Genomic DNA, 20050 nt, shown 5'->3' on the forward strand with positions numbered 1-20050 from the left:
GGTCCCACCCCGGGAGGCCTCGTCCCACCCTGGGAGGCCTAGGCCCCATCCAGATAGGCTTCATCCCACTCTGGTAGGCCTAGGTCCCATCCAGATAGGCCTCGTCCCACCCCGGGAGGCCTCGTCCCATCCAGGGCCGCACGCCCGGCCCCGCCGGCGGGATCCCCGGAGCACATGGCGCGGCCGTGAGGGATGCCGGGCCGCGCAGCCCCAGGCCCGCACGTGTCCCGCGTCCTCGCCGCCACGCGCGGCAGTGACGGCCCGTGGGCCCGGCCCTGGCTTCCCGGGACCTCGCGTCCTCCGGGCCTCTGCGCCGTCGGGACGGGCCCAGCTGGCCTCGAGGCCCGGGAGCCCGGTACTCACCCCGGGAGAGGGCCGAGCCCGGCCTGGGCGCGGGTGCGGGTGCTCGGGCGCGGGGCTCCCAGCACCGCCGTACCCAGCATGCTCTCCGCGCGCCAATATTTTGAACCCGGGCGGGGGGACCGGATGTAAAAGTGGGGGGAGGAGGGAAACCTTCGCCCTTCCCTCGCGAGGGCGGCACGGGGTGCAAATCCCTCCGCAGCGGGCCCCCTGGGGTGTGTGTGCGGCGAGGAGTGCACCCGACGGCAGGCCCCACCGCCCGACGCCCACCCCGGCCCCCACCGCGCGGCAGAGCCCGGCACCCAGGCCCCACGTCGGGGGTCCTGCAGGGGTGCGAGGTCGCGGCGGGGGCCTCCGGCCACGGCCCGCACGCGGCGCCCCCTTCTGGCCATCTGAACAGGAGGCGGCCCGGACTACATTTCCCGGCGTGCCCCGGGGCATCTGCGGTCCGTACCGGAAGGAAGCCAGCCGCACGGTCGGGGGCGGGCGCTGCAGCGCGCTCGGCGGCCGCGGCCTTCCTCGAAGCTCCCACCTGAGTGCAGCCATGTTTCTCCAGTATTACCTCAACGACGAGGGCGACCGGGTCTACACGCTGAAGGTGAGGCCCGGCCCGGGGCGAGGGGGCGGCGGGCCACGCACACCAGGGGTGGTCTGGTGGGGTGCGGGGCCGACGCGGGGCCCACCCGCCCTTCCCGGGACCCCGCCGTCCCCGGGACCGGCCGTCCCCCCTCCCCGGGACCCGCCGTCCCCGGGACCCGCCGTCCCCGGGACCCCGCCGTCCCCGGGACCCCGCCGTCCGCCCTCCCCGGGACCCGCCGTCCCCGGGACCCGCCGTCCACGCTCCCCGGGACCCCGCCCTCCCCGGGACCCCGCCGTCCCCGGGACCCCGCCGTCCCCCCCTCCCCGGGACCCCGCCCTCCCCGGGACCCCGCCGTCCCCCCTCCCCTGGACCCCGCCGTCCCCGGGACCCCGCCGTCCGCCCTCCCCTGGACCCCGCTCCCCCCTCCCCGGGACCCCGCCGTCCGCCCTCCCCGGGACCCCGCCCTCCCCGGGACCCCGCTCCCCCCTCCCCGGGACCCCGCCGTCCGCCCCCCCCCAGCCACCCGGACTGAGGTCGTCCCCTCCTCCGGAGCAGAAGTTCGACCCCGTGGGACAACAGACCTGCTCGGCGCACCCCGCCCGCTTCTCCCCGGATGACAAGTACTCGAGACACCGCATCACCATCAAGAGACGCTTCAAGGTGCTCATGACCCAGCAGCCGCGCCCCGTCCTCTGAAGGCCGCCGCCCCCTCTTCTGCCCGCCGCCCCCTGCCGCCCTCGGCCCCCGCGGAGACGACTCCTGCCTTGCCTCGGAGCCTGTTGCTGAAGGCAGTCCCGTCCACGTGTTTGAATTACTTACTGCCAGATTATTAAAAACAACATGATGTGCAAGAGTTCCTTTGGGTCGCCGGCGGAAGCTGCCTGGGGGTGCCCCTGTGACAGTACCACCGGCACGGGTGTGAGCCCCGAAGCCGCTGGGGACGAGGAGTCACCCATGAGAAGTGCCCCCCGCAGTGCTTGCTCCCCTTTCGTTTTTATGTCAAGGTGATGTACTGAGGGGTTACAGTTGCATAAATAAGGCAGTAAGTACATTTCTTGCCAAACTTGTTACTGCTTCTTTCCCTCTCAATAACATTTTGGCTGAAAGTGGAAGAGTTGCTCGAAAGATAGTAGCAGATGTGTTGTACAAGGAAGGCCAGTGATTCCCCCCCCCCCCCCATCCTGGGGCTTAATCTCTGCCTGGGTGCTATCTTTGAGCTTCATTTGTTCAAAGGTAAAACTCTTACCTCTTGAGCCACAGCGCCACCTCCTGCTTTTTCTGAATAGTCTCAGGCTGTGGTCCAGGCTAGCCTCAAACCACAATCCTTAGATCTCAGCTTCCTAAGTAGTTAGGATTATCAGTCCGTGTGAGTCAACAACAGAAGGCAATGAATTTTGACAAAGTTGCTCAGCTTAGTTTCACTTTTTTTTTGTGGGTCATGAGGCCTGAACTCTGGGCCTGGGCACTGCCCTTCAGCTCAAGGCTAGCGCTCTACCACTTGAGCCACAGCGCCACTTCGGGCTTTTTTCTTTTTGCTTATGTGGTGCTGAGGAATCGAACCCAGGGCCTCATGCATGCAAGGCAAGCGCTCTACCACTGAGCCACCTTCCCAGCCCCCAAAGGACTGTTATTTATTTATTTTTTTAAAATTTTTGTCAGTGGTGAGGCCTGAACTCTGGGCCTGGGCGCTGTCCCTCCCTCAGCTCTTCAGCTCAAGGCTAGCCCTCTACTACTTGAGCCTCAGCCCCACTTCCAGCTTTTCCTGCTTATGTGGTGCAGGGCCTCATAAATGCAAGGCAAGCACTCTACCACTGAGCCACCTTCCCAGCCCCCCTGGCTGTTTTTAAACTGAGATTCTCAGATCTCAGCCTCCTGAGTAGCTAGATTATAGGTGTAACCACCAGTGCCCAGCGAGAAATGATTTTTTTTTTTTTTTTTTTTTTTGTCAGTCGTGGGGCTTGGGCGCTGTGCTTGTGCTCTTCGTTCAAGGCAAGTGCTCTTCTGCTTGAGTCACAGCGCTACTTCAGGTTTTCTAGTGGTTTTTATTGGAGATAAGAGTCTCACGGATTTTTCCTGCCTGGGCTGGCTTTGAACTGCGATCTTCAGATCTCAGCCTCCTGAGTAGCTAGGATTACAGGTGTGAGCCACTGGCACCTGGCTTGTGATAAATGATTTTTTAATCCAGTTACTTAACATTGGATAGGTAAAATATATATTCACATTCAAAAATATCCTTTTTGGGCTTGAGTTCATGGCTCAATAGTTTGCTTTTTCTTGTTATGGTAATCAACTCATAATTTCCCAAGCATCTGATTGCTGGCCTTGAGGGGATCATTCTGCAGTCTTGTAGAATAACCAGGCAAAAATCAGAAGAGTTGGGAAGGGGGCTGGGAGGACCTTGAATTTACCAGTAACACACACTGGGTTTTCAGTATTTTATGAAAGAATTTAAGGAGTTAATTTTATCCTACTTTAAGGGGTTAAACATGTTAGAAGGTCTGTAAATAGAGGATCTGCTATCAAAGTTTTTTTTTTTTTTTTTTTTTTCGTTTTTGCTCTTTTTTGAAGTGCTAGAGTTCAAAACCAAGGCCTGACTGCAGGCTAGGCAATGTATACCACTGCTGTGAATCTCTAGCATGGAAGTGTCTTACTACCAAAGTTAGTAAATGAACTTTGGTCTCCCAAGGCATTATATGTGAGACATACATTTATAGAATTGTATTAGTGCTTTGAGATAAAACTCTAAGCGGGGCATCAGTGATTCATGAGTAATCTTAGTTTCTGAAGGAGGCTGAGATGTGAGGATCACAGTTCAAAGCCAGCCCAGGCAGGAAAGTCAGTGACACCAGAAAACTGGCACTGTGGCTTAAAATGGTAGAGCAGTAAAAGAGCCTGGGGAAGGGGGCCCGGGCCCTGAGTTCAAGCCCCACATCCGGCAATAAATAAAGAAACGAAACCCTGCAGCTCAGGGCCGGCCCGGGGAAGGCCCAGGGGAGAAGAGTCCGAGGTGTAGACGGTTTCGGCTGGTTTATGTAAGTACACTGGGCCGGGGACAGCACGAACATTGGTGGTAAGGGTCCCAGATGGGCCGGATGGGGCCGGTTTATACCGGGAATCCTCGCCGTAGGCTGACCTAGAGGAGCTCAAGTTAAGGCCTGCGCTGGCCCTAGAGTCGTGGACATTCCATTGCCAAAGTAGCAAAACGCTGGCTGGCAGGGCGCCTCACAAGGGCGAGCCGGGGCTGGGGCTGGGCCCGGGCGGCCCCGGGGCCGGGGCCGAGCTGATGCTCCGCGGGGGGGCTCCCCGGCCCGAGCGGCTTCTCTCCGCTAGACCCAGAGGCGGAGGAGGGAGAGGGAGGGGCGTGGAAGTGGGGCACGTCTGCAGGAGGACGGGTTCTGTGGACGCATGCGCGGCTGGGGAGCCCCGCCCCTGCCCGGCGCCCGCGGGACCGCTCCTCCCGCGACGGACTACAACTTCCGTCGTGCACCGCGGCGCGCGGTTCCCCCCAGGCTGCAGTGGCGTGGCGGGGCGGGGCTGTGGTGCCCGCGGGCCGAGTCGCCCTCCGCTCCCTCCCTGGCTTCCCGGGACAGCTGACCTCGAATGTGGAACAAGCGGGGCGGGAGGAGGACGGCGGCGGCGCGGGCGTGGGGCGCCGGGCCCGAGGCGAGGAACGGCGAGGTCACGTAACGAGCCCGGCGTTGGATGGGGCGGGGCACCTGCGGCCGCCGAGCGCTTCTGCGCGCCGGGCCGGCTCCGGAACGGCTAGCGGCTCGTAAACAACAGCTGCGCGCGCACCGCCTCTCCCGCACCTCGCCGGCGCCGCCGACCCTGCGCCCGCCCGCCCCGGCCCGCGGGCCCGGGAGCCGTGGGAGGTGTCGGGGCCCCCGGAGCCGGCGTCCGCTCGCGGCCCGGCCTCCGCGGCTCCCCGGGATGCGCGCGCTCCTGGCGCGGCGGACGCCGGTGGATCGCCGCGCTCGCAGCCCGCGGGCGGCCCCGCGCACCCCGCCCCGCCGCAGCCGCGGGCTGCGCGCCCGGCTCCCGGCGGGGGCCCGACGCGCGCCCTGCGGCCGTCGGACCCGCGCGCGCCCCGTCTGCTAGGCCGGGCCAGGCCGGACCCCCGCCCGCGGACGCAGGAAGGCCGCCCCGCCGGGAGGCCATGGCCCGGGCCCGCGCGCCCCGCTAGCTCGGTCTCCGTGCTGAAGGAGGGAAGGGCTCGGGCCGGCCCGGCCCCGCGGCGTGGAGCCGGCGCCCTGCGGGGAGCGAGCGTTCTATTGCGATCGAAAGCTCGAGTCGGAGGGAGATTTCTGCGAGACTTTCCCTCTGTCCCAGCAGAAAGGCGAAGAGAATGCACCCTCCTGAGAGCACCGCCAAAATGTCTTCGGTCCGGTTCATGGTGACACCGACCAGGATCGATGACATCCCGGGCTTGTCGGACACCAGCCCGGACCTCAGCTCGCGCTCCAGCTCCCGCGTGAGGTTCAGCTCCCGGGAGAGCGTGCCCGAGACCAGCCGCAGCGAGCCCGTGAGCGACCTGTCCGGGCTCACCACCTCGCTGGCCACCGTCGCCCTCGACCCCGCCAGTGACCGGACCTCCCACCCCCAGGACGCGGCGGAGGGTGAGTAGCCGCCAGGGTGGCTGTGCGGGCCGGGCGCCGGGGTGGCTGTGCGGGCCGGGCGCCGGCGTGGCTGTGCGGGCCGGGCGGGCCGGGCGCCGGCGTGGCTGTGCGGGCCGGGCGGGCCGGGCGCCGGCGTGGCTGGTCGGGCCGGGCGGGCCGGGCGCCGGGGTGGCTGTGCGGGCCGGGCGGGCCGGGCGCCGGGGTGGCTGTGCGGGCCGGGCGGGCCGGGCGCCGGGGTGGCTGTGCGGGCCGGGCGGGCCGGGCGCCGGGGTGGCTGTGCGGGCCGGGCGGGCCGGGCCGGCTCTCGGTGCTCCCGGTGCCTCTGCGGTCGGTAGCGCGGCCGGGGTGAGAGGACGTGTGCGGCAGCGAGGAAGGCGACCGTCGGCGTGGCCTCCTCGGCCTCCACGCTCTGAGGAAAGGCCTCAGGGGTTGCAGCGCGGGGCCGCCCAGAGCGGCGCACCGCACGCGGCCGGCTCCCCCGCGCGGGGCCGCCTTCCGGCCTGCATTTAGGCCCTTGCTCGTCCTCGCAGGCTCCTTCTCAGAGACGTGCATCGCAGCGTTCTTTTGTGAAACGTGTTGGTTTAACGGAAGCTTCGTTATGACATTTTCATACGCTTCCATACACAACGTATTGATTGGATCTACGCCCCTCCTTCCCTCCTCCCCTCCTCCCCTCCTCCCGTGGTCCCCTTTCACATTCATGCATCTTTCTTTGTTGCTAGATCTGGATACAAGTTATGTTTTTGTAGAGAGTGGATCAAATAGCTGAGCCCCACCCAGGGCACGGGTGGGCCGCTCCAGTGCCTTAACTGTTGAACGGAGACGTACAGGGCTTGATCCCCACCTAAGTTCAACAATGAGGTGTAGAGGAAATGTCTTAAATATTGTGTCGAGGATTTTTATGTGGTTAAGAGTGAACATATTCTAAGTTCATTGACTTCATGAAACTTTATAGCTAAAAGCAGGCATAAAAATGTTGAGAGGAAATCTGGGGAACTCTTGAGTTTTTTTTTTTTTTTTGTCGGTCGTGGGTCTTGAACTCTGGGCCTGGGCGCTGTCCCTCAGCTCTTCAGCTCAAGGCAAGCGCTCTAACACTTGAGCTACAGCGCCACTTCCTGTTTTCTGGTGGTTTATTGGAGATAGGAGTCTCAAGGTCTCTCCTGCCCGGGCTGGCTTTGAACCTCGATCCTCAGATCTCAGCCTCCTGAGTAGCTAGGATTACAGGCGAGGGCCACCAGCGCCCGGCTAACTCTTGAGTTTTTATAGCCAGGGAGTAGCACACTGACTAGTCCTTGAGCTTCCTAAAATAGTTCTCATTTGAGTATAGGGATGAAGTGATGGAGAGAAGAAATGAGAAAGAACAGAGGTCATGGCATGTCTCAGACCTCAAAGTTAAAAAGTTAGAGAATTGTTACACTAATGTTTAGTTTTATGTTACATTCTTTCTACTTTTTTTTGGGGGGGGGGTCCGGTCGTGGGGCCTGAACTCTGGGCCTGGGCGCTGTCCCTCAGCTCTTCAGCTCAAGGCTAGTGCTCTACCACTTGAGCCACAGCGCCACTTCCGGCTTTTTTCTTTTTGCTTATGTGGTGCTGAGTAATCGAACCCAGGGCCTCAAGCATGCAAGGCAAGCGCTCTACCACTGAGCCTCCTTCCCAGCCCGCTTTCTACTTTTTAAAGAAATGAAAAAATTGTCTACAAATCTTCAAGACCTATCTGACATTGAAAACCACTGTGAAAGTGGGAGTGACTTACCATTTCACAGTCTCAAAAAATATTGTTTCTCCTAGCCTAGAGAGTTTAGGAAATCAGAATGATTTTACTTCCTTGTTTGTTTCTAATGTTTTGAAATGAGGTGGATTTGGTAAAAGAGTTCTAGACCTTGGCCAGTAATTTCTTCTTTTATGGAAAATTGCAAGTTAGTTCCTGTTTAACTGTTTTCACTTTTTTTTTTTTTTTTTGGTCAGTCATGGGGCTTGAACTCTGGACCTGAGCGCTGTTCCTCAGCTCTTTAGCTCAAGGCTATCGCTCTACCACTTGAGCCACAGCACCACTTCCAGTCTTCTGGTGGTTTATTGGAGATAAGAGCTTCACGTCCTTTCCTGCCTGGGCTGGCTTTGAACCGTAATCCTCCGTTTTCAGCCTCCTGAGTAGAATTACAGGCAAAAGCCACTGGCGCCCAACTTTGTTTTCAACTTTTTGATAAATCTTACCCTATGTTAAAATTGTAGTGAGGAATGAATAACTTGTCATGTCCTCTTCCTCCAAATAAATTCTAAATTATAGTCTCATACCAGTAGGTATTTAAGCCATAAAAATAATGCAAAAAGAGTATTTAAGGGTAGGGAAGGTGGCTCAGTGGTAGAGTGCTAGTCTTGCACTCATGAGTCCCTGGATTCGATTCCTCAGCACCACATAATCAGAAAAAGCCAGAAGTGGCGCTATGACTCAAGCAGTAGAGTCTCACCTTGAGCTGAAGAGCTGAGGGACAGCACCCAGGCCCAGAGTTCAGGCCCCATGACTGACAAAACAAAACAAAACAAAAAAGAGTATTTAAGCTGTGATAATAATGCAAAAAGAGCATATCAGTGTTAATGTTTTATAATTATCATTAGGTAGTACATAGTTAAGTATTGTTGGATTTGCAATTTACAGGGTATAGAATTAAACTTTCATTCTTCTAAGAAGTGTATCTGTTTGGATAATGTGTTTAACTTGTAGAACAGGATCCATGTCCAGGCTGCTGTTAACTTAATTAAAGTATTCTTTACAGTCTAGAGAGGTGTAGTCTTACACTGTAGAGGTAAAAGTGGAGCTATGTCTGGGTTCCCATGTACGAATCTATGTTGTTTATCAGTCTTATCAGATAGCATTTTCCTCTCTTCTTGTGTATCTAGCTTCCTACTTTTCCATTGACCTACTTTTTCCTCTTTTATTCTTTCTATATTTTTAAAAACATGCTGTTAGTCAGGCACCAGTGGCTGTAATCCTAGCTACTCTGGAGGCTGAGATCTGAGGATCAGGGTTTGAAGTCAGCATGGGCAGCAACTTCTTGAGACTCTTATCTCCAATTAATCATGGAAAAAGCTGGAAGTGGCTCTGTGACTCAAGTGTTAGAGAGCTAGCCTTGAGCAAAAGGAGTTCAGGGACTGCCCTCAGGCCCAGAGTTCAAGCACCTAGACTGCTTTCAATCAATCAACCAGTCAGTCAACAAGTAAATGAAGAGCATGCAACAGAAATTAAACAATTAAAAATATTGCTGGGTGCTGGTAGCTTACTTCTATAATCCTAGCTACTCTAGAGTCTGAGATCTGAGGATCATGGATTGAATCTAGCCTGGGTAAGAAAGGCCATGAGTCTCTTATCTCTAACCACCAAAAAGCCAGAAGTAGAGTTGCTCAAATGGTAGAACACTAGCCTTGAGCAAAACAGCACTATGGCTTTGAGTCAAGCCCCACTAAAAGCACACCCACAAAAACAATAATAGTAATAATTAACAATATCATATAATAAAGGGAAATTATTGAATGTATTAGGACAGCCTCATCGGGCTGTATATTGTAAGGAAGGGAGGGAGAAAGAAGTTTTAATGCCTTTATCTTAGCTTCATCTTCAGAGATTTTTGGTTTATTTGTATTAGCATGTTTTAAAAGATTGCTTCAGCTGACTCAAATATGAAGCCAGATTTACCATAGTTGGGAAGGAAAGAATGATTAATTCTCCATACATGGAAAACACTCCCTCCTATGCTGGGCTGTGGACATAAGTTAACCAAATGGTTAGAGCACAGAAGACATTTTGTTAAATGTCCTGGCAAAAGAGTGTTGTGACTGCTCCATCCAGATTCCTCAGGAGGTAAATGAGGGATGCAGTCAGGCACATTCTTGATTGATATTTACATATGTTAGCAGGCCATAGTTCATTGGTCAGCAAGTGAGACTTTAAGGGCTGTTTATCTTGGCAATTGAATCTGAAACAGGCCATGGCCATTGGCAGTGAAGTTCAGATTTTAGTTCTTCTAGGAAACACACACCATTCTCCCCACCAGATGTCAGGAAACAACGGCACTAGTAGTCAGCAATGGCTGCCTAGTTCCAGTCTGAGTGCAGGCCCAGGTCCTCTTTCAGGTTTGTCCTGTTTTGGGTTTACAGGGGTGGCATTAGGGAGCAATAGCCGAAGGCTATGGGGTTTCTTTGGAGAAGGTGGTTAAAATGTTCTAAAATCATCGTATGGTGAATGGTATACAGATCTGTGGATGCACTTACCCAGACTTTTTTATTTTTTTGCAATAGGTTTGTTTTCTATTACAAGTTGGTTGAGAGTCTTTATGATGTTCTTGATGATTCTTTATATCCAAAGATGTTATTTTATGCAAACATCTGTATCTGAGATTAAAATCTTTAATCTATTCAATAAATATGACATAGAGATAATATATAAATATATATTGTGATTTAAAGGAAGCTTTAATCAATTAAAAATAACCCAAAACAATGCAAACAATGGATGGATCTTATTTTTGATCCAATCTCCACCACCACCACCACCACCACCACCACCACCACCACCACCACCACCACCACCACCACCACCACCACCACCGTCTTTGTCACGGGACTTGACCTCTGGACCTGAGTGCTAGCCCTGAGCTCTTCAGTTCAAGGCGAGCACTCTACCACTTGAGCCACAGCACCACTTCCGGTTTTCTGAGTGGATCATTGGAGATAAGAGTCTCATGGACATTCCTGCCTGGCTTTGAACTGAGATCTTCAAATCTCAGCCTGCTGAGTAGCTAGGATGGCAGGCGTGAGTTGCCAGTGCCCAGCTGCTGTTCTTTTTTTATATTTAGAGAGATGTGTCATGTTTCCTGCCATTCTCACATCACTCATTTGCCAGTGGGAAACAGCAGAGCCTTCTAGATAAGCTAGCTGTTGCCTTTACTGCTTCCAGAGTCCTAAATGTGGGGCCTGTCAACTGCTGGATTGACGTATCCTAGAAACTGCATGTGAATGGAGTCTTGTAATACAGGGACTTTCATGACTGGTGCCTTTCAGTAAACCTAGCTGCAGGCAGAGTTGACTTCCTGAAAGTTTTGGAGTCCCAAATTTAAGTATCTTGGGCTTTAGGAGGTGATAGGTTTATTGAGTAAGCAGGAGCCTTTCTTCATCTACAAGCCCCTGTTTCCTAGCATAATAGGATCATTTCATATCAGTGACTCTGTAGGTTCACTTGTATCTGAACAGAGGACCACAATATACTAAATATTTCAGCAGTCTTATTTCTGCAAGTATTAGTCCTTTCTTTCTCTCTCTCTTTCTTTCTTTCCTTCTTTCTCTCTCTCTCTCTTTTTTTTTTTTTTTGGGGTCAGTTGTGGGGCTTGAACTGTGGGCCTGGGCGCTGTCCTTCAGCTCTTTAGCTCAAGGTGAGCACTCTACCACTTGAGCCACCGTGCCACTGGTTTTCTGGTGGTTTATTGAAGGTAAAAGTCTCACAGCCTTTCCTGCCTGAGCTGGCTTTGAACCAAGATCCTCAGATCTCAGCCTCCTGAGTAGCTAGGATTACAGGTGTGAGCCACTGGTGCCTGGTTCTTTTGTTTTTTTGGTCGGTTGTAGGGCTTGAACTCTGGGCCTGGGCGCTGTCCCTCAGCTCTTCAGCTCCAGGCTAGCACTCTACCACTTGAGCCATAGGACCACTTCCAGCTTTTTCTGCTTATGTGGTACTGAGGAATTGAACCCAGGGCCTCATGCATGCAAGGCAAGCGCTCTACCACTGAGCCACCTTCCCAGCTCCAAATATTAGTCTTTTCTAGCTAGACAATATATCAGTTTTCTTTCAAACTCCAATCAGACAATCCGATCATAGCAATCAGACAATCTGATCATAGTTTTGTTGACAATAAAGTCCCTTCTTATACAAGTTACCCCATCTATTTGCCTCAAAACCTCTAGCATGAAGTGGTCAGAGAAGCGGCCAAATATTTGTAATTAAGATGCAAATTGTTGGGGCTGGGAATGTGGCTTAGTGGCAGAGTGCTTGCCTAGCATGCATGAAGCAATGGTTTCCATTCCTCAGTACCACATACACAGAAAAGGCCAGAAGTGTTACTGTGGCTCAAGTGGTAGAGTGCTAGCCTTGAGCTGAAGAGCTGAGGGACAATGCATAGGCCCTGAGTTCAAGCCCCAAGACTGGCCAACACACATACACGCACACACACACATGCACACACAGGAAGTCATATTATAGATGAAAATCAGCTTACTCTGTGGTGCTACCAGTTGTGTTATGTGTTATCAGTTGGCTTCATCTGGTCTCTCATATGAGGACTGGAGCAGAATAACGTTGTGATGAAGGCACTTGGGCCAGGAGGCTGAGGCCACAGGACCTCAAGATCCAGGCTAGTCTGGTTTGTATAATAACACCCCAACTCAGACAAAAACAAAGCGGGAAAAGAAGAGGTGTTTTGTCTTTCATGTCGGGTATGGTGGTGCATGACTGTAATCTTGGCTACCCACCTGGCAGAGATTGGAAGAATTGCGATTTGAGGCCAGCTAAAATCAAGAGTTAGTGAGACCTCTATCACAATAACTTGGGTGGAGTGACCTATTGCTGTAGTTCCAGCTTGTGGGAGACTGTGTTAGAAGGATCATTACCCAAGACCCTCCTGGGAAAAAATTGAGTTCCTACCTGAAAAATAATGACCACCAAACAGGCTGGGGCATTGCTCACAAGCATGCAAGCACAGAGTCCTGAGTTCAAAGCCCTGAGTTTCAGAATCACAAAACATTCAGAAAAAAAAAATTAAAGCACTTTTAAAATATTTTCCAAGTACTACGCTTTTATCCTCTAAAGAAAGTACATTATATGCTAATCTCAGGTGACTAGAACTCTGTTTATATATGTGATCTATATAATATTAAATACTACCAATGTTTTACTTTGGCTATTTTTTTTTTTTTTTTTTGGACAGTTGTGGAGCTGAACTCAGCCTGAGCACTGTCCCTAAGCTTTCTTGCCCAGGCTGGCTTAGAACCAAGATCCTCAGCTCTCAGCCTCCTGAGTAGTTAGAATTATAGGTGGGAGCCACCAGCACCTAGCCTACTTTGGCACTCATAATGAGCTATAACATTATGTAAGAAAGTGAAATGGATTATTTTATAAAAATCCATTCATTTGATACCTTGTTAGGCTTGCCTTATAGCATCCTTTTGTAGATTTAAGGAAAAAAGACTTTTCAGTATCACTTGTTGAAGACGTGTTGATTACTGAGCACAGTTGTATTGTTCTTTGTTCCATAGTAATTAAACTTTATAATATACTGCATCTACTTGTTTAAAGAATATCAGTCTTTACCTGGTTCTGTGGCTCACATCTGTAACCCTAGCTCCTCAGGAGGCTGAGGATCATGGTTCAAAGCCAGCCCCAGCGGGAAAGTCCATGAGACTCTTACCTCCAATTTAATCACCAGAAAACCAGAAGTGGAGCTGTGTCTTAAAGTGGTAGAGTGCTGGGCTGGGAAAGTGGCTCAGTGGTAGAGCACTTGCCTTGCATGCATGAGGCCCTGGGTTCGATTCCTCAGCACCACATAAAGCAAAAAGAAAAAAGCCAGGAGTGGCGCTATGGCTCAAGTGGTAGAGCACTAGCCTTGAGCTGAAGAGCTGAGGGACAGCGCCCAGGCCCAGAGTTCAGGCCCCACAACCAGACCCCTCCCCCCAAAAAGTGGTAGAGTGCTAGCCTTGAGCAAAAAGCTCAGAGACAGTGCCCAGACCCTGAGTTCAAGCCCCACAACCAACAAAATAAAAAATATGTTTCTTCTATGTTGGTCCCAACCGGGAAACTCAATAGAGGCGTCCCGTGGCCCACAGGAAGAAGATAGATAGACTGTACTGGTACACTGACTGATTATACAGTTTTTTTTTGTCAGTCGTGGGGCATGAACTCTGGACCTGGGCGCTGTCCCTCAGCTCTTCAGCTCAAGGCTAGCGCTCTATCACTTGAGCTACAGTCCCACTTCCTGTTTTTCTGGTGGTTTATTGGAGATAATAGTCTCACGGACTTTCCTGCCCGTGCAGACTTTGAACCGTGATCCTCAGATCTCAGCCTCCTGAGTGGCTAGGATGACAGGCGTGAGCCACGGGTGCTGGATTTCTATGACACTCTTTTTTTTTTTAATTTAAATTTTATTTTATTTTATTTGAGAACATACTGTACAGAGGGGTTACAATTACATTGGCAGGATAATGCATACATTTCTTACCAAGCATTGCAGCCTCCTCCTTTGTTTACCCTTCACCTCCCTTCCCAGCCTCCCCCCTCCCCCCACCCAATCATACCGCCCTCCCCCCCCCACACCGACATTGTAAAGCTTGCTTTGACATGACATTTTGTAATTCTCCTTGTTGCAACAGGTCCACCTGAATCCTTAAACGACTTGTTTGTCCCCATCTCCTACACATGTTATACTGACATCAAATAAAGTGAAAGCGGGGGTTACACTGTGGGGGAGGGACATACAAAGCAACAAAGAAATAATCTTATAAATGCGTTAGAAACACATGCATGAAAGAAACGAAAACATTAAAATACATATTTAAGGGTTCGTTTTCCTAACATCACATTATCTGACCTTTTCCGCTTGACTCATACCTATACTAGATATTGCAAATAAGGGAAACCATGGGACCTATGTTTCTTTGGGCCTGGCTTACTTCACTTAATATAATTTTTTCCAAGCCTTTCCATTTCCTAACAAATGGGGAAATGTCATTCTTTCTGATGGAGGCATAGAATTCCATTGTGTATATATACCACATTTTCTTGATCCATTCATCTACTGAGGGGCTTCTGGGTTGGTTCCATATCTTAGCTATGGTAAATAATGCTGCAATAAACATAGTTGTGCTGGTAGCTTTAGTGTGGTCTTGTTTGTATACATTTGGGTAAATGCCCAAAAGTGCGATTGCTGGATCATAGGGGAGATCTATGTGAAGTCTTTTGAGGAACCTCCATACTGCTTTCCAAAGTGGTTGAACAAGTTTACATTCCCACCAACAATGAAGTAAGGTTCCTTTCTGTCCACATCCCCTCCAGCATCTGTTGTTGTTAGAGTTCTTGATTTTTGCTGTTCTAACTGGAGTGAGGTGATATCTCAATGTTGTTTTGATTTGCATTTCTTTTATGGCTAGGGATGTTGAACATTTCTTCATGTGTCTATTGGCCATCCTTCTTTCTTCTTCAGAGAAGCTTCTCTTTAAGTCTTTCGCCCACTTATTTATTGGGCAGTTGTTTCTTTGAGGATTTGTTGTTGGGTGGTTTAATTTTTTGAGTTCCAAGTATATTTTAGATATGAGACCCTTGTCTGTTGTATGGCTAGTAAAGATCTTCTCCCAATCGGTGGGCTTTCTATTGATCTTGCTAGCTATGTCATTTGCCCTGCAGAAGCTCTGCAACCTTATGCAATCCCATTTGTCCAACCTTTCTTTGATTTGTTGTTCTATGACACTCTTATCTCCAGTTAACCACCAGAAAACTGGAAATGGCTCTGTGGCTCTAAGTGGTAGAGCACTAGCTTTGAACAAAAACAACTCAGGGACAGCACCCAGACCCAGAGTTCAAACCCTGGAACGGTCAAAAAAGCAATCAGCTGTAAAAAGTGAAAAATTCCATTGAACCACTACATTTTTCAACCAATAAGTGGCAAACGGTTGAAGAGTGATGAAAGGAAAGCTGTTAATAAAAACATTCAGTGCAACACAGTCTGGGTTTGGTTTACATGCTGGCGTGCGTGCACAGAACAACTGTAAAACAGATACTTTCGAATAATTAGGACTGGATAAAATCACTTAAGCCCAAGCATATAAGGCCAGCCTGGCAACACAAAAACAAAGTTGCAATAATTGGAGAAATTTTAACATGTGCTTCGTATTAGGCAATACTAAGAATTATTAATGTGTTTAGATTATGTTTGCAGCAGTGTGGTAGTGGGCACCCCTCACCTCACCTATGAAGTCTGTGCAGATAAAATGAACTCTCCCCACCTCCTTCTGGGGACTCAGGCAGGTAACTCTAGCTACTCCAGATCAAGTTCCTGTGGTGTAAAGCTAGCCTGAGCAGAGTTCATGTGGGACTCCTGACTCTAAAATAACCTGAAAGAACAGAGCTCAGGGTGTGGCTTAAGTACTAAAGAGTGCTAGCCAAGCTGGGCATGCAAGTTTGAGGCAAAACCCCAGGGGGAAAAAAGAGATAGGCAAAACAAGGTTAACAAGAATTCATGAGGTGCTCAAGAATTTTGCTCTGCTATTTCTTGTTATGTTTGAAACCGTGTTTTTTTAAAGGTTGAATTGTATATTTAGGGGATAGAGGCAAAATGATGAATTTTGTGTTTTCTTGCAAGGGGGTGGGGGGAAGACTAGGGCCTGCTAGTTCTCAGCTTTTCCACCTATGGCTTTCTACCAAGGAGCCAGGCTTTTAGTTTGATTAATTTGAGATAGGAGTCTCAAAGGTCTGTCTGCCCAGCTTTACTTCAAGTCTTTATCCTCAGATCTCAGCCTCCTGAACAGCTAGTACTGATTACAGGTATGAGGCACCCATCCCTTGCTAAGGGGGATGTTTCTAATAGTGATGTTTAAGGGAACTTGTAGTGAACTAAGAGGGCAGTATTATGTTGTGGTCTCTTATTGTCATAGATTCTCATTTTGCCTAATAGAAACTTCTGGACTACTGAGAACTTTATGCAGATTCTAAAGAGGTACCAGGTTTCTGCCACAGGCACCTAACGAGTTACGTTTTAGATATACAGAGAATAACTCAGAGCTGGGCGTCAGTGGCTCACGCCTGTAATCTTAGCTACTCAGGAGGCTGAGGTATGAGGATTGTGGTTCAAAGTCAGCCCAGGCAGGAAAGAGACAGGTAGAACTCTGGGACAGGTAAGAAGAGGAACTCAAAGCCGGGCACTGGTGGCTCACACCTGTAATCCTAGCCACTCAGGAGGCTGAGATCTGAGGATCATGGTTCTGTTAGGTTTTTAAAAAGAGGTAGCCGAGTAAGAACAGCACCAGCACGCACATGGTATTCAGGTAAGGGGGTAGGTTTATTCAGTAGACCTGCTGGGACCAGGCAAGGTTGGCACTCCACGTGGCTGGGAAAGGCCTGGGAATGAGAGAGAGCTGGGAAAGAGAGGAAAGAGCTAGAAAAGAGCAGAGAGAGAGGTAAGAACAGTAGCACTCACGTGGTATTCAGGTAAGGGGTAGGTTTATTCAGTAGGCTTGCTGGGACCAGGCAAGGGTGGCACTCCACGTGGCTGGGAAAGGCCTGGGAATGAGAGAGCTGGGAAAGAGGAAAGAGCTGCAGAGAGAGGGGAGAGAGAGAGAGTTAGAATAGAACAGAGAGAGCGCAGAGAGAGCTAGAAAAAGGCAGAGATAGTGTCTGGGCCTGCGCCAGGCCTTATCTAGGGTATGGGCGGGGAAAGGTGTGGCCATATCAAATTCAGATGTGACCTCTTCCAGGTGTCCCAGTTGCCTAGGGAACGCAGGTACTGGGTGGAGACTTTGCTGCGAGGAGGGTGGAGTCTGCTGGCCATGGAGCGGACCTTACAGGTTCAAAGTCAGCCTGGGCAGGAAAATCATCCGTATTCCACATTGCCCACCACAGCACAGGGCATTACAAGCTTTGATGTTGGGCTTCACCATTCACAGACTCTGACTTTGGGTGGATTCTTTAGCCAACCGTTTGTGTGATGATTAACTCAGAATCGGTATTAAAGTTGCTAGTGTCTGGTGTGGGACATAAAAGCTCTGGCAGCTGCCCGTGGTGGATCAGTGTTTTGGTTTTTTGTTTTTTCCTTTTACAATAGCACGTTATTTGTCATTAAACTTTATCTTAAATGTCTCGTTGCATTATTAACCAATAAAAATTGACCATGTCAGATCCTGTTTTTTCAGAAGTGATTGTAGAGACTGCAGCGGCAATGTCCGCTTGCTTTCTTCCTGTGGCAGTGTACACACACATTCTCGTAGGGTCCTCACGACGGCTTGGGGGGTAGATCTCACAAAACGTGTTTCCTTGGAGTCTGATGGCTGCTCTGGCCGGCGTCCGAGCAGCAGCTGATGAAGTTCCGGTGACCCTTACCTTAGCCTTGCACACGGCCCGCACGAGGAGTGAAGGCAGGAGGTAGCAGCCTTGCCATCGGAGGCCACGGATCTTCCACAGACGGGTCAGATGCCCAACTTCCAGGAAAGATTTGGATTTGGGCGTTACAGAATGTTTGCTAACTAAATGAAGAGCCGAGCAATCCTGCACTGTGGCTGGTCGGACCCCAGAGTCAGGAGACACCGGCCTGACCGGACCGCCTGCACGCTAACCGGCTGGCTGCCCCCTCTCCCGGCCCCGAGCAGGCACGACGCTGTGTGAGCTTCTCTGCAGGGGAAAGTTCTGACCGCCTCTGAGAACCTTTCTCTTCTCAGGTGTCCCTAGACATTGCCAAATTACTGTTCCTCCCAGCGGATCTGAACCACTGTTTAGGTGACACTTTTCCCATCCTTTGAGGAAAGGAAGGACAGAGCTTACAGATGCTGTTTGTAGAAGGTGAAGTGTGCAGGCCCGGTGAGCGGGGTCTTACTGTGGGGGGAGTCTGGGGGCGGGGCAGTGAGGGACGGGGCTGGGGCGCCTGTCACAGGCTCCACCCCTGGCGGCGTGTCCGGGCTCCTTCCTGCAGGGACGTTCAGGCTCCACCCCCGTGGGGGTGTGTCCGGGGCTCCTTCCTCTAGGGTGTGTAGCAGGCTCCACCCCTTGGGGGCGTCTCACGGGCTCCACCCCTTGGGGAGCATGTGGGGCTCCTTCCCCACAGGGGCGTGTCGCAGGCTCCACCCCCGGGGGCGTGTCCGGGGCGCGGTCACGTGGCTCCGGCACTTCCCGGTTCCCCCCCCGGTCGGCTGTGGGGAGTCTGGGCGGGAAGGAGGGAAGGAGGCGGCCGGTAGGCCGGGGGCGAGCGCACACCCTCCGGGAAGGGGCCCGGCGCTTCTACCTCAGCCATGCCGCACTTCACCGTGACCAAGGTGGAGGACCCGGAGCAGGGACCCGCAGCCTCGGCCCCCCTAGAGCCCGGTTTAACCGAAAAAGAAGCCCCGGCTCGGGATTCCGAGGAGCCCGGTGAGTCCCCAGGGCCCTGGAGGGCGCGGGGCGGGGCGGGGCCGCGCCCGCACCAACCGCCCGCACCCTGGCCGGCCGAGCCCGCGGCGAGGCCCCGCCGGCGGAGCCTGGTTGCCGGTCCGTTGGCACCGGTTCGGTTCTGTCCGGAAAGGACTTGGAACCCCGGTGGTGCGCGACTGAGGGACGGGCGCGGGGCGGTGCCGCCCGGACTTTGCTCGGTAACGTCCCGGGCCGCTCTGAAGAGCAGGAGTGCAGCAGGCCGGAGGCCCGCGCAGGTGCCGTCCCGCGTGGTGCCGCCCCGCGCAGGTGCCGTCCCACGCAGGGTGGGGTGCCGTCCCGCGCAGGGTGCCGTCTCTTGGTCCCGCAGGCGCCGCCCCGCGTGGTGCCGCCCCGCGCAGGGTGGGGTGCCGTCCCGCGCAGGGTGCCGTCCCGCAGGCGCCGCCCCGCGTGGTGCCACGCTGCTCCGTGTCCCCGTTCCCCCTTGGGGAACTGTGGCCTTGACCTTGTAAACAGCCGTTAACATAGATAGTTTGACTCTTCTTTCAAAAGCTTGTCGTGACCCCGCGACCCTGCGCCCCGCATCGTGTGTGCAGGGGTGTGCGGCGCGTGTGTGCAGGGGGTGTGCGGGGTGTGCAGGGGTGTGCGGCGCGTGTGCGGGGGTGTGTAGCGTGTGTGCAGGGGGTGTGCGGCGCGTGTGTGGGGGTGTGTGGGGGTGTGCAAGGGTGTGTAGGGTGTGTGCGGGGGTGTGCAGGTGTGTAGCGTGTGGGGGGGGTGCGGCGCGTGTGCGGGGGTGTGTAGCGTGTGTGCAGGGGTGTGTAGTGTGTGTGGGGGGGTGTGCGGCGCGTGCAGGGGTGTGTAGCACGCATGCAGGGGTGTGTGGTGCTTCTGCAGGGGTGTGTGGTGCTTCTGCAGGGGTGTGCGGCACGTGCAGGGATGTGTAGCGCGTGTGCAGGGTTTGTGGGGGGGTGTAGCGCGTGTGCGGTGTGCGGGGGTGTGGCGTGTGTGCAGGGTGTGCGGGGATGTGTAGCGTGCGTGCAGGGGATGTGGCGTGTGTTCAGGGGATGTGTGGCGTGTGTGCAGGGGTGTGTGGCGTGTGTGCAGGGGGGTGTATTGCGCGTGCAGGGGTGTGCGGGGGTGTGTGGTGTGTGTGCAGGGGTGTGTGGCGCGTGTGCAGGGGTGTGTGGTGTGTGTGCGGGGGTGTGCAGGGGTGTGTGGTGGGTGTGCAGGGGTGTGTAGCGCATGTGCAGGGGTATGTGGTGTGTGTGCAGGGGTGTGCAGCGTGTGTGCAGGGGTGTGTAGCGTGTGTGCAGGGGTGTGTGGCGTGTGTGCAGGGGTGTGGTGGGTGTGCAGGGG

The 20050-nt window shown here is 53.2% G+C and overlaps 2 protein-coding genes across 6 annotated transcripts in view; both read left to right on the forward strand.

Annotated features, from left to right (window-relative positions):
• The first annotated feature begins 848 nt into the window (after positions 1–848).
• On the forward strand, positions 849–1791 carry Nop10 (NOP10 ribonucleoprotein). The gene is made up of 2 exons (XM_070005664.1): positions 849–958; positions 1496–1791. Exons 1-2 carry the CDS (start codon positions 905–907, stop codon positions 1634–1636), a joined length of 195 nt encoding a protein of 64 aa, XP_069861765.1. The 5' UTR covers positions 849–904; the 3' UTR covers positions 1637–1791.
• Positions 1792–5053: 3262 nt separating this feature from the next.
• Positions 5054–20050, forward strand: part of Slc12a6 (solute carrier family 12 member 6) — a 67918-nt gene continuing 52921 nt past the window's right edge. For 3 of the 5 annotated variants that reach the window (XM_070005698.1, XM_070005701.1, XM_070005699.1), the window contains exon 1: positions 5055–5556. In XM_070005698.1, the coding sequence (XP_069861799.1) occupies positions 5286–5556 (271 nt within the window). In that variant the 5' untranslated portion in view covers positions 5055–5285. Of the gene's footprint in view, positions 5557–18483; positions 18698–20050 lie in introns of those variants that run through there. The other 2 variants (XR_011368578.1, XM_070005702.1) reach the window with 2 other exon arrangements.

The sequence above is a fragment of the Dipodomys merriami genome, unplaced genomic scaffold (assembly GCF_024711535.1).
Source record: "Dipodomys merriami isolate MVZ:Mamm:240054 unplaced genomic scaffold, mDipMer1.0.p SCAF_69, whole genome shotgun sequence".
Lineage (NCBI taxonomy): Eukaryota > Metazoa > Chordata > Mammalia > Rodentia > Heteromyidae > Dipodomys > Dipodomys merriami.

Excerpts from the sequence above, each read along its gene's own strand:
- Nop10 (XM_070005664.1), top strand. The coding sequence starts at position 905 with ATGTTTCTCCAGTATTACCTCAACGACGAGGGCGACCGGGTCTACACG. Across the intron at positions 959-1,495 it reads ACCGGGTCTACACGCTGAAG|AAGTTCGACCCCGTGGGACA; the intron begins GTGAGGCCCGGC and ends CCTCCGGAGCAG.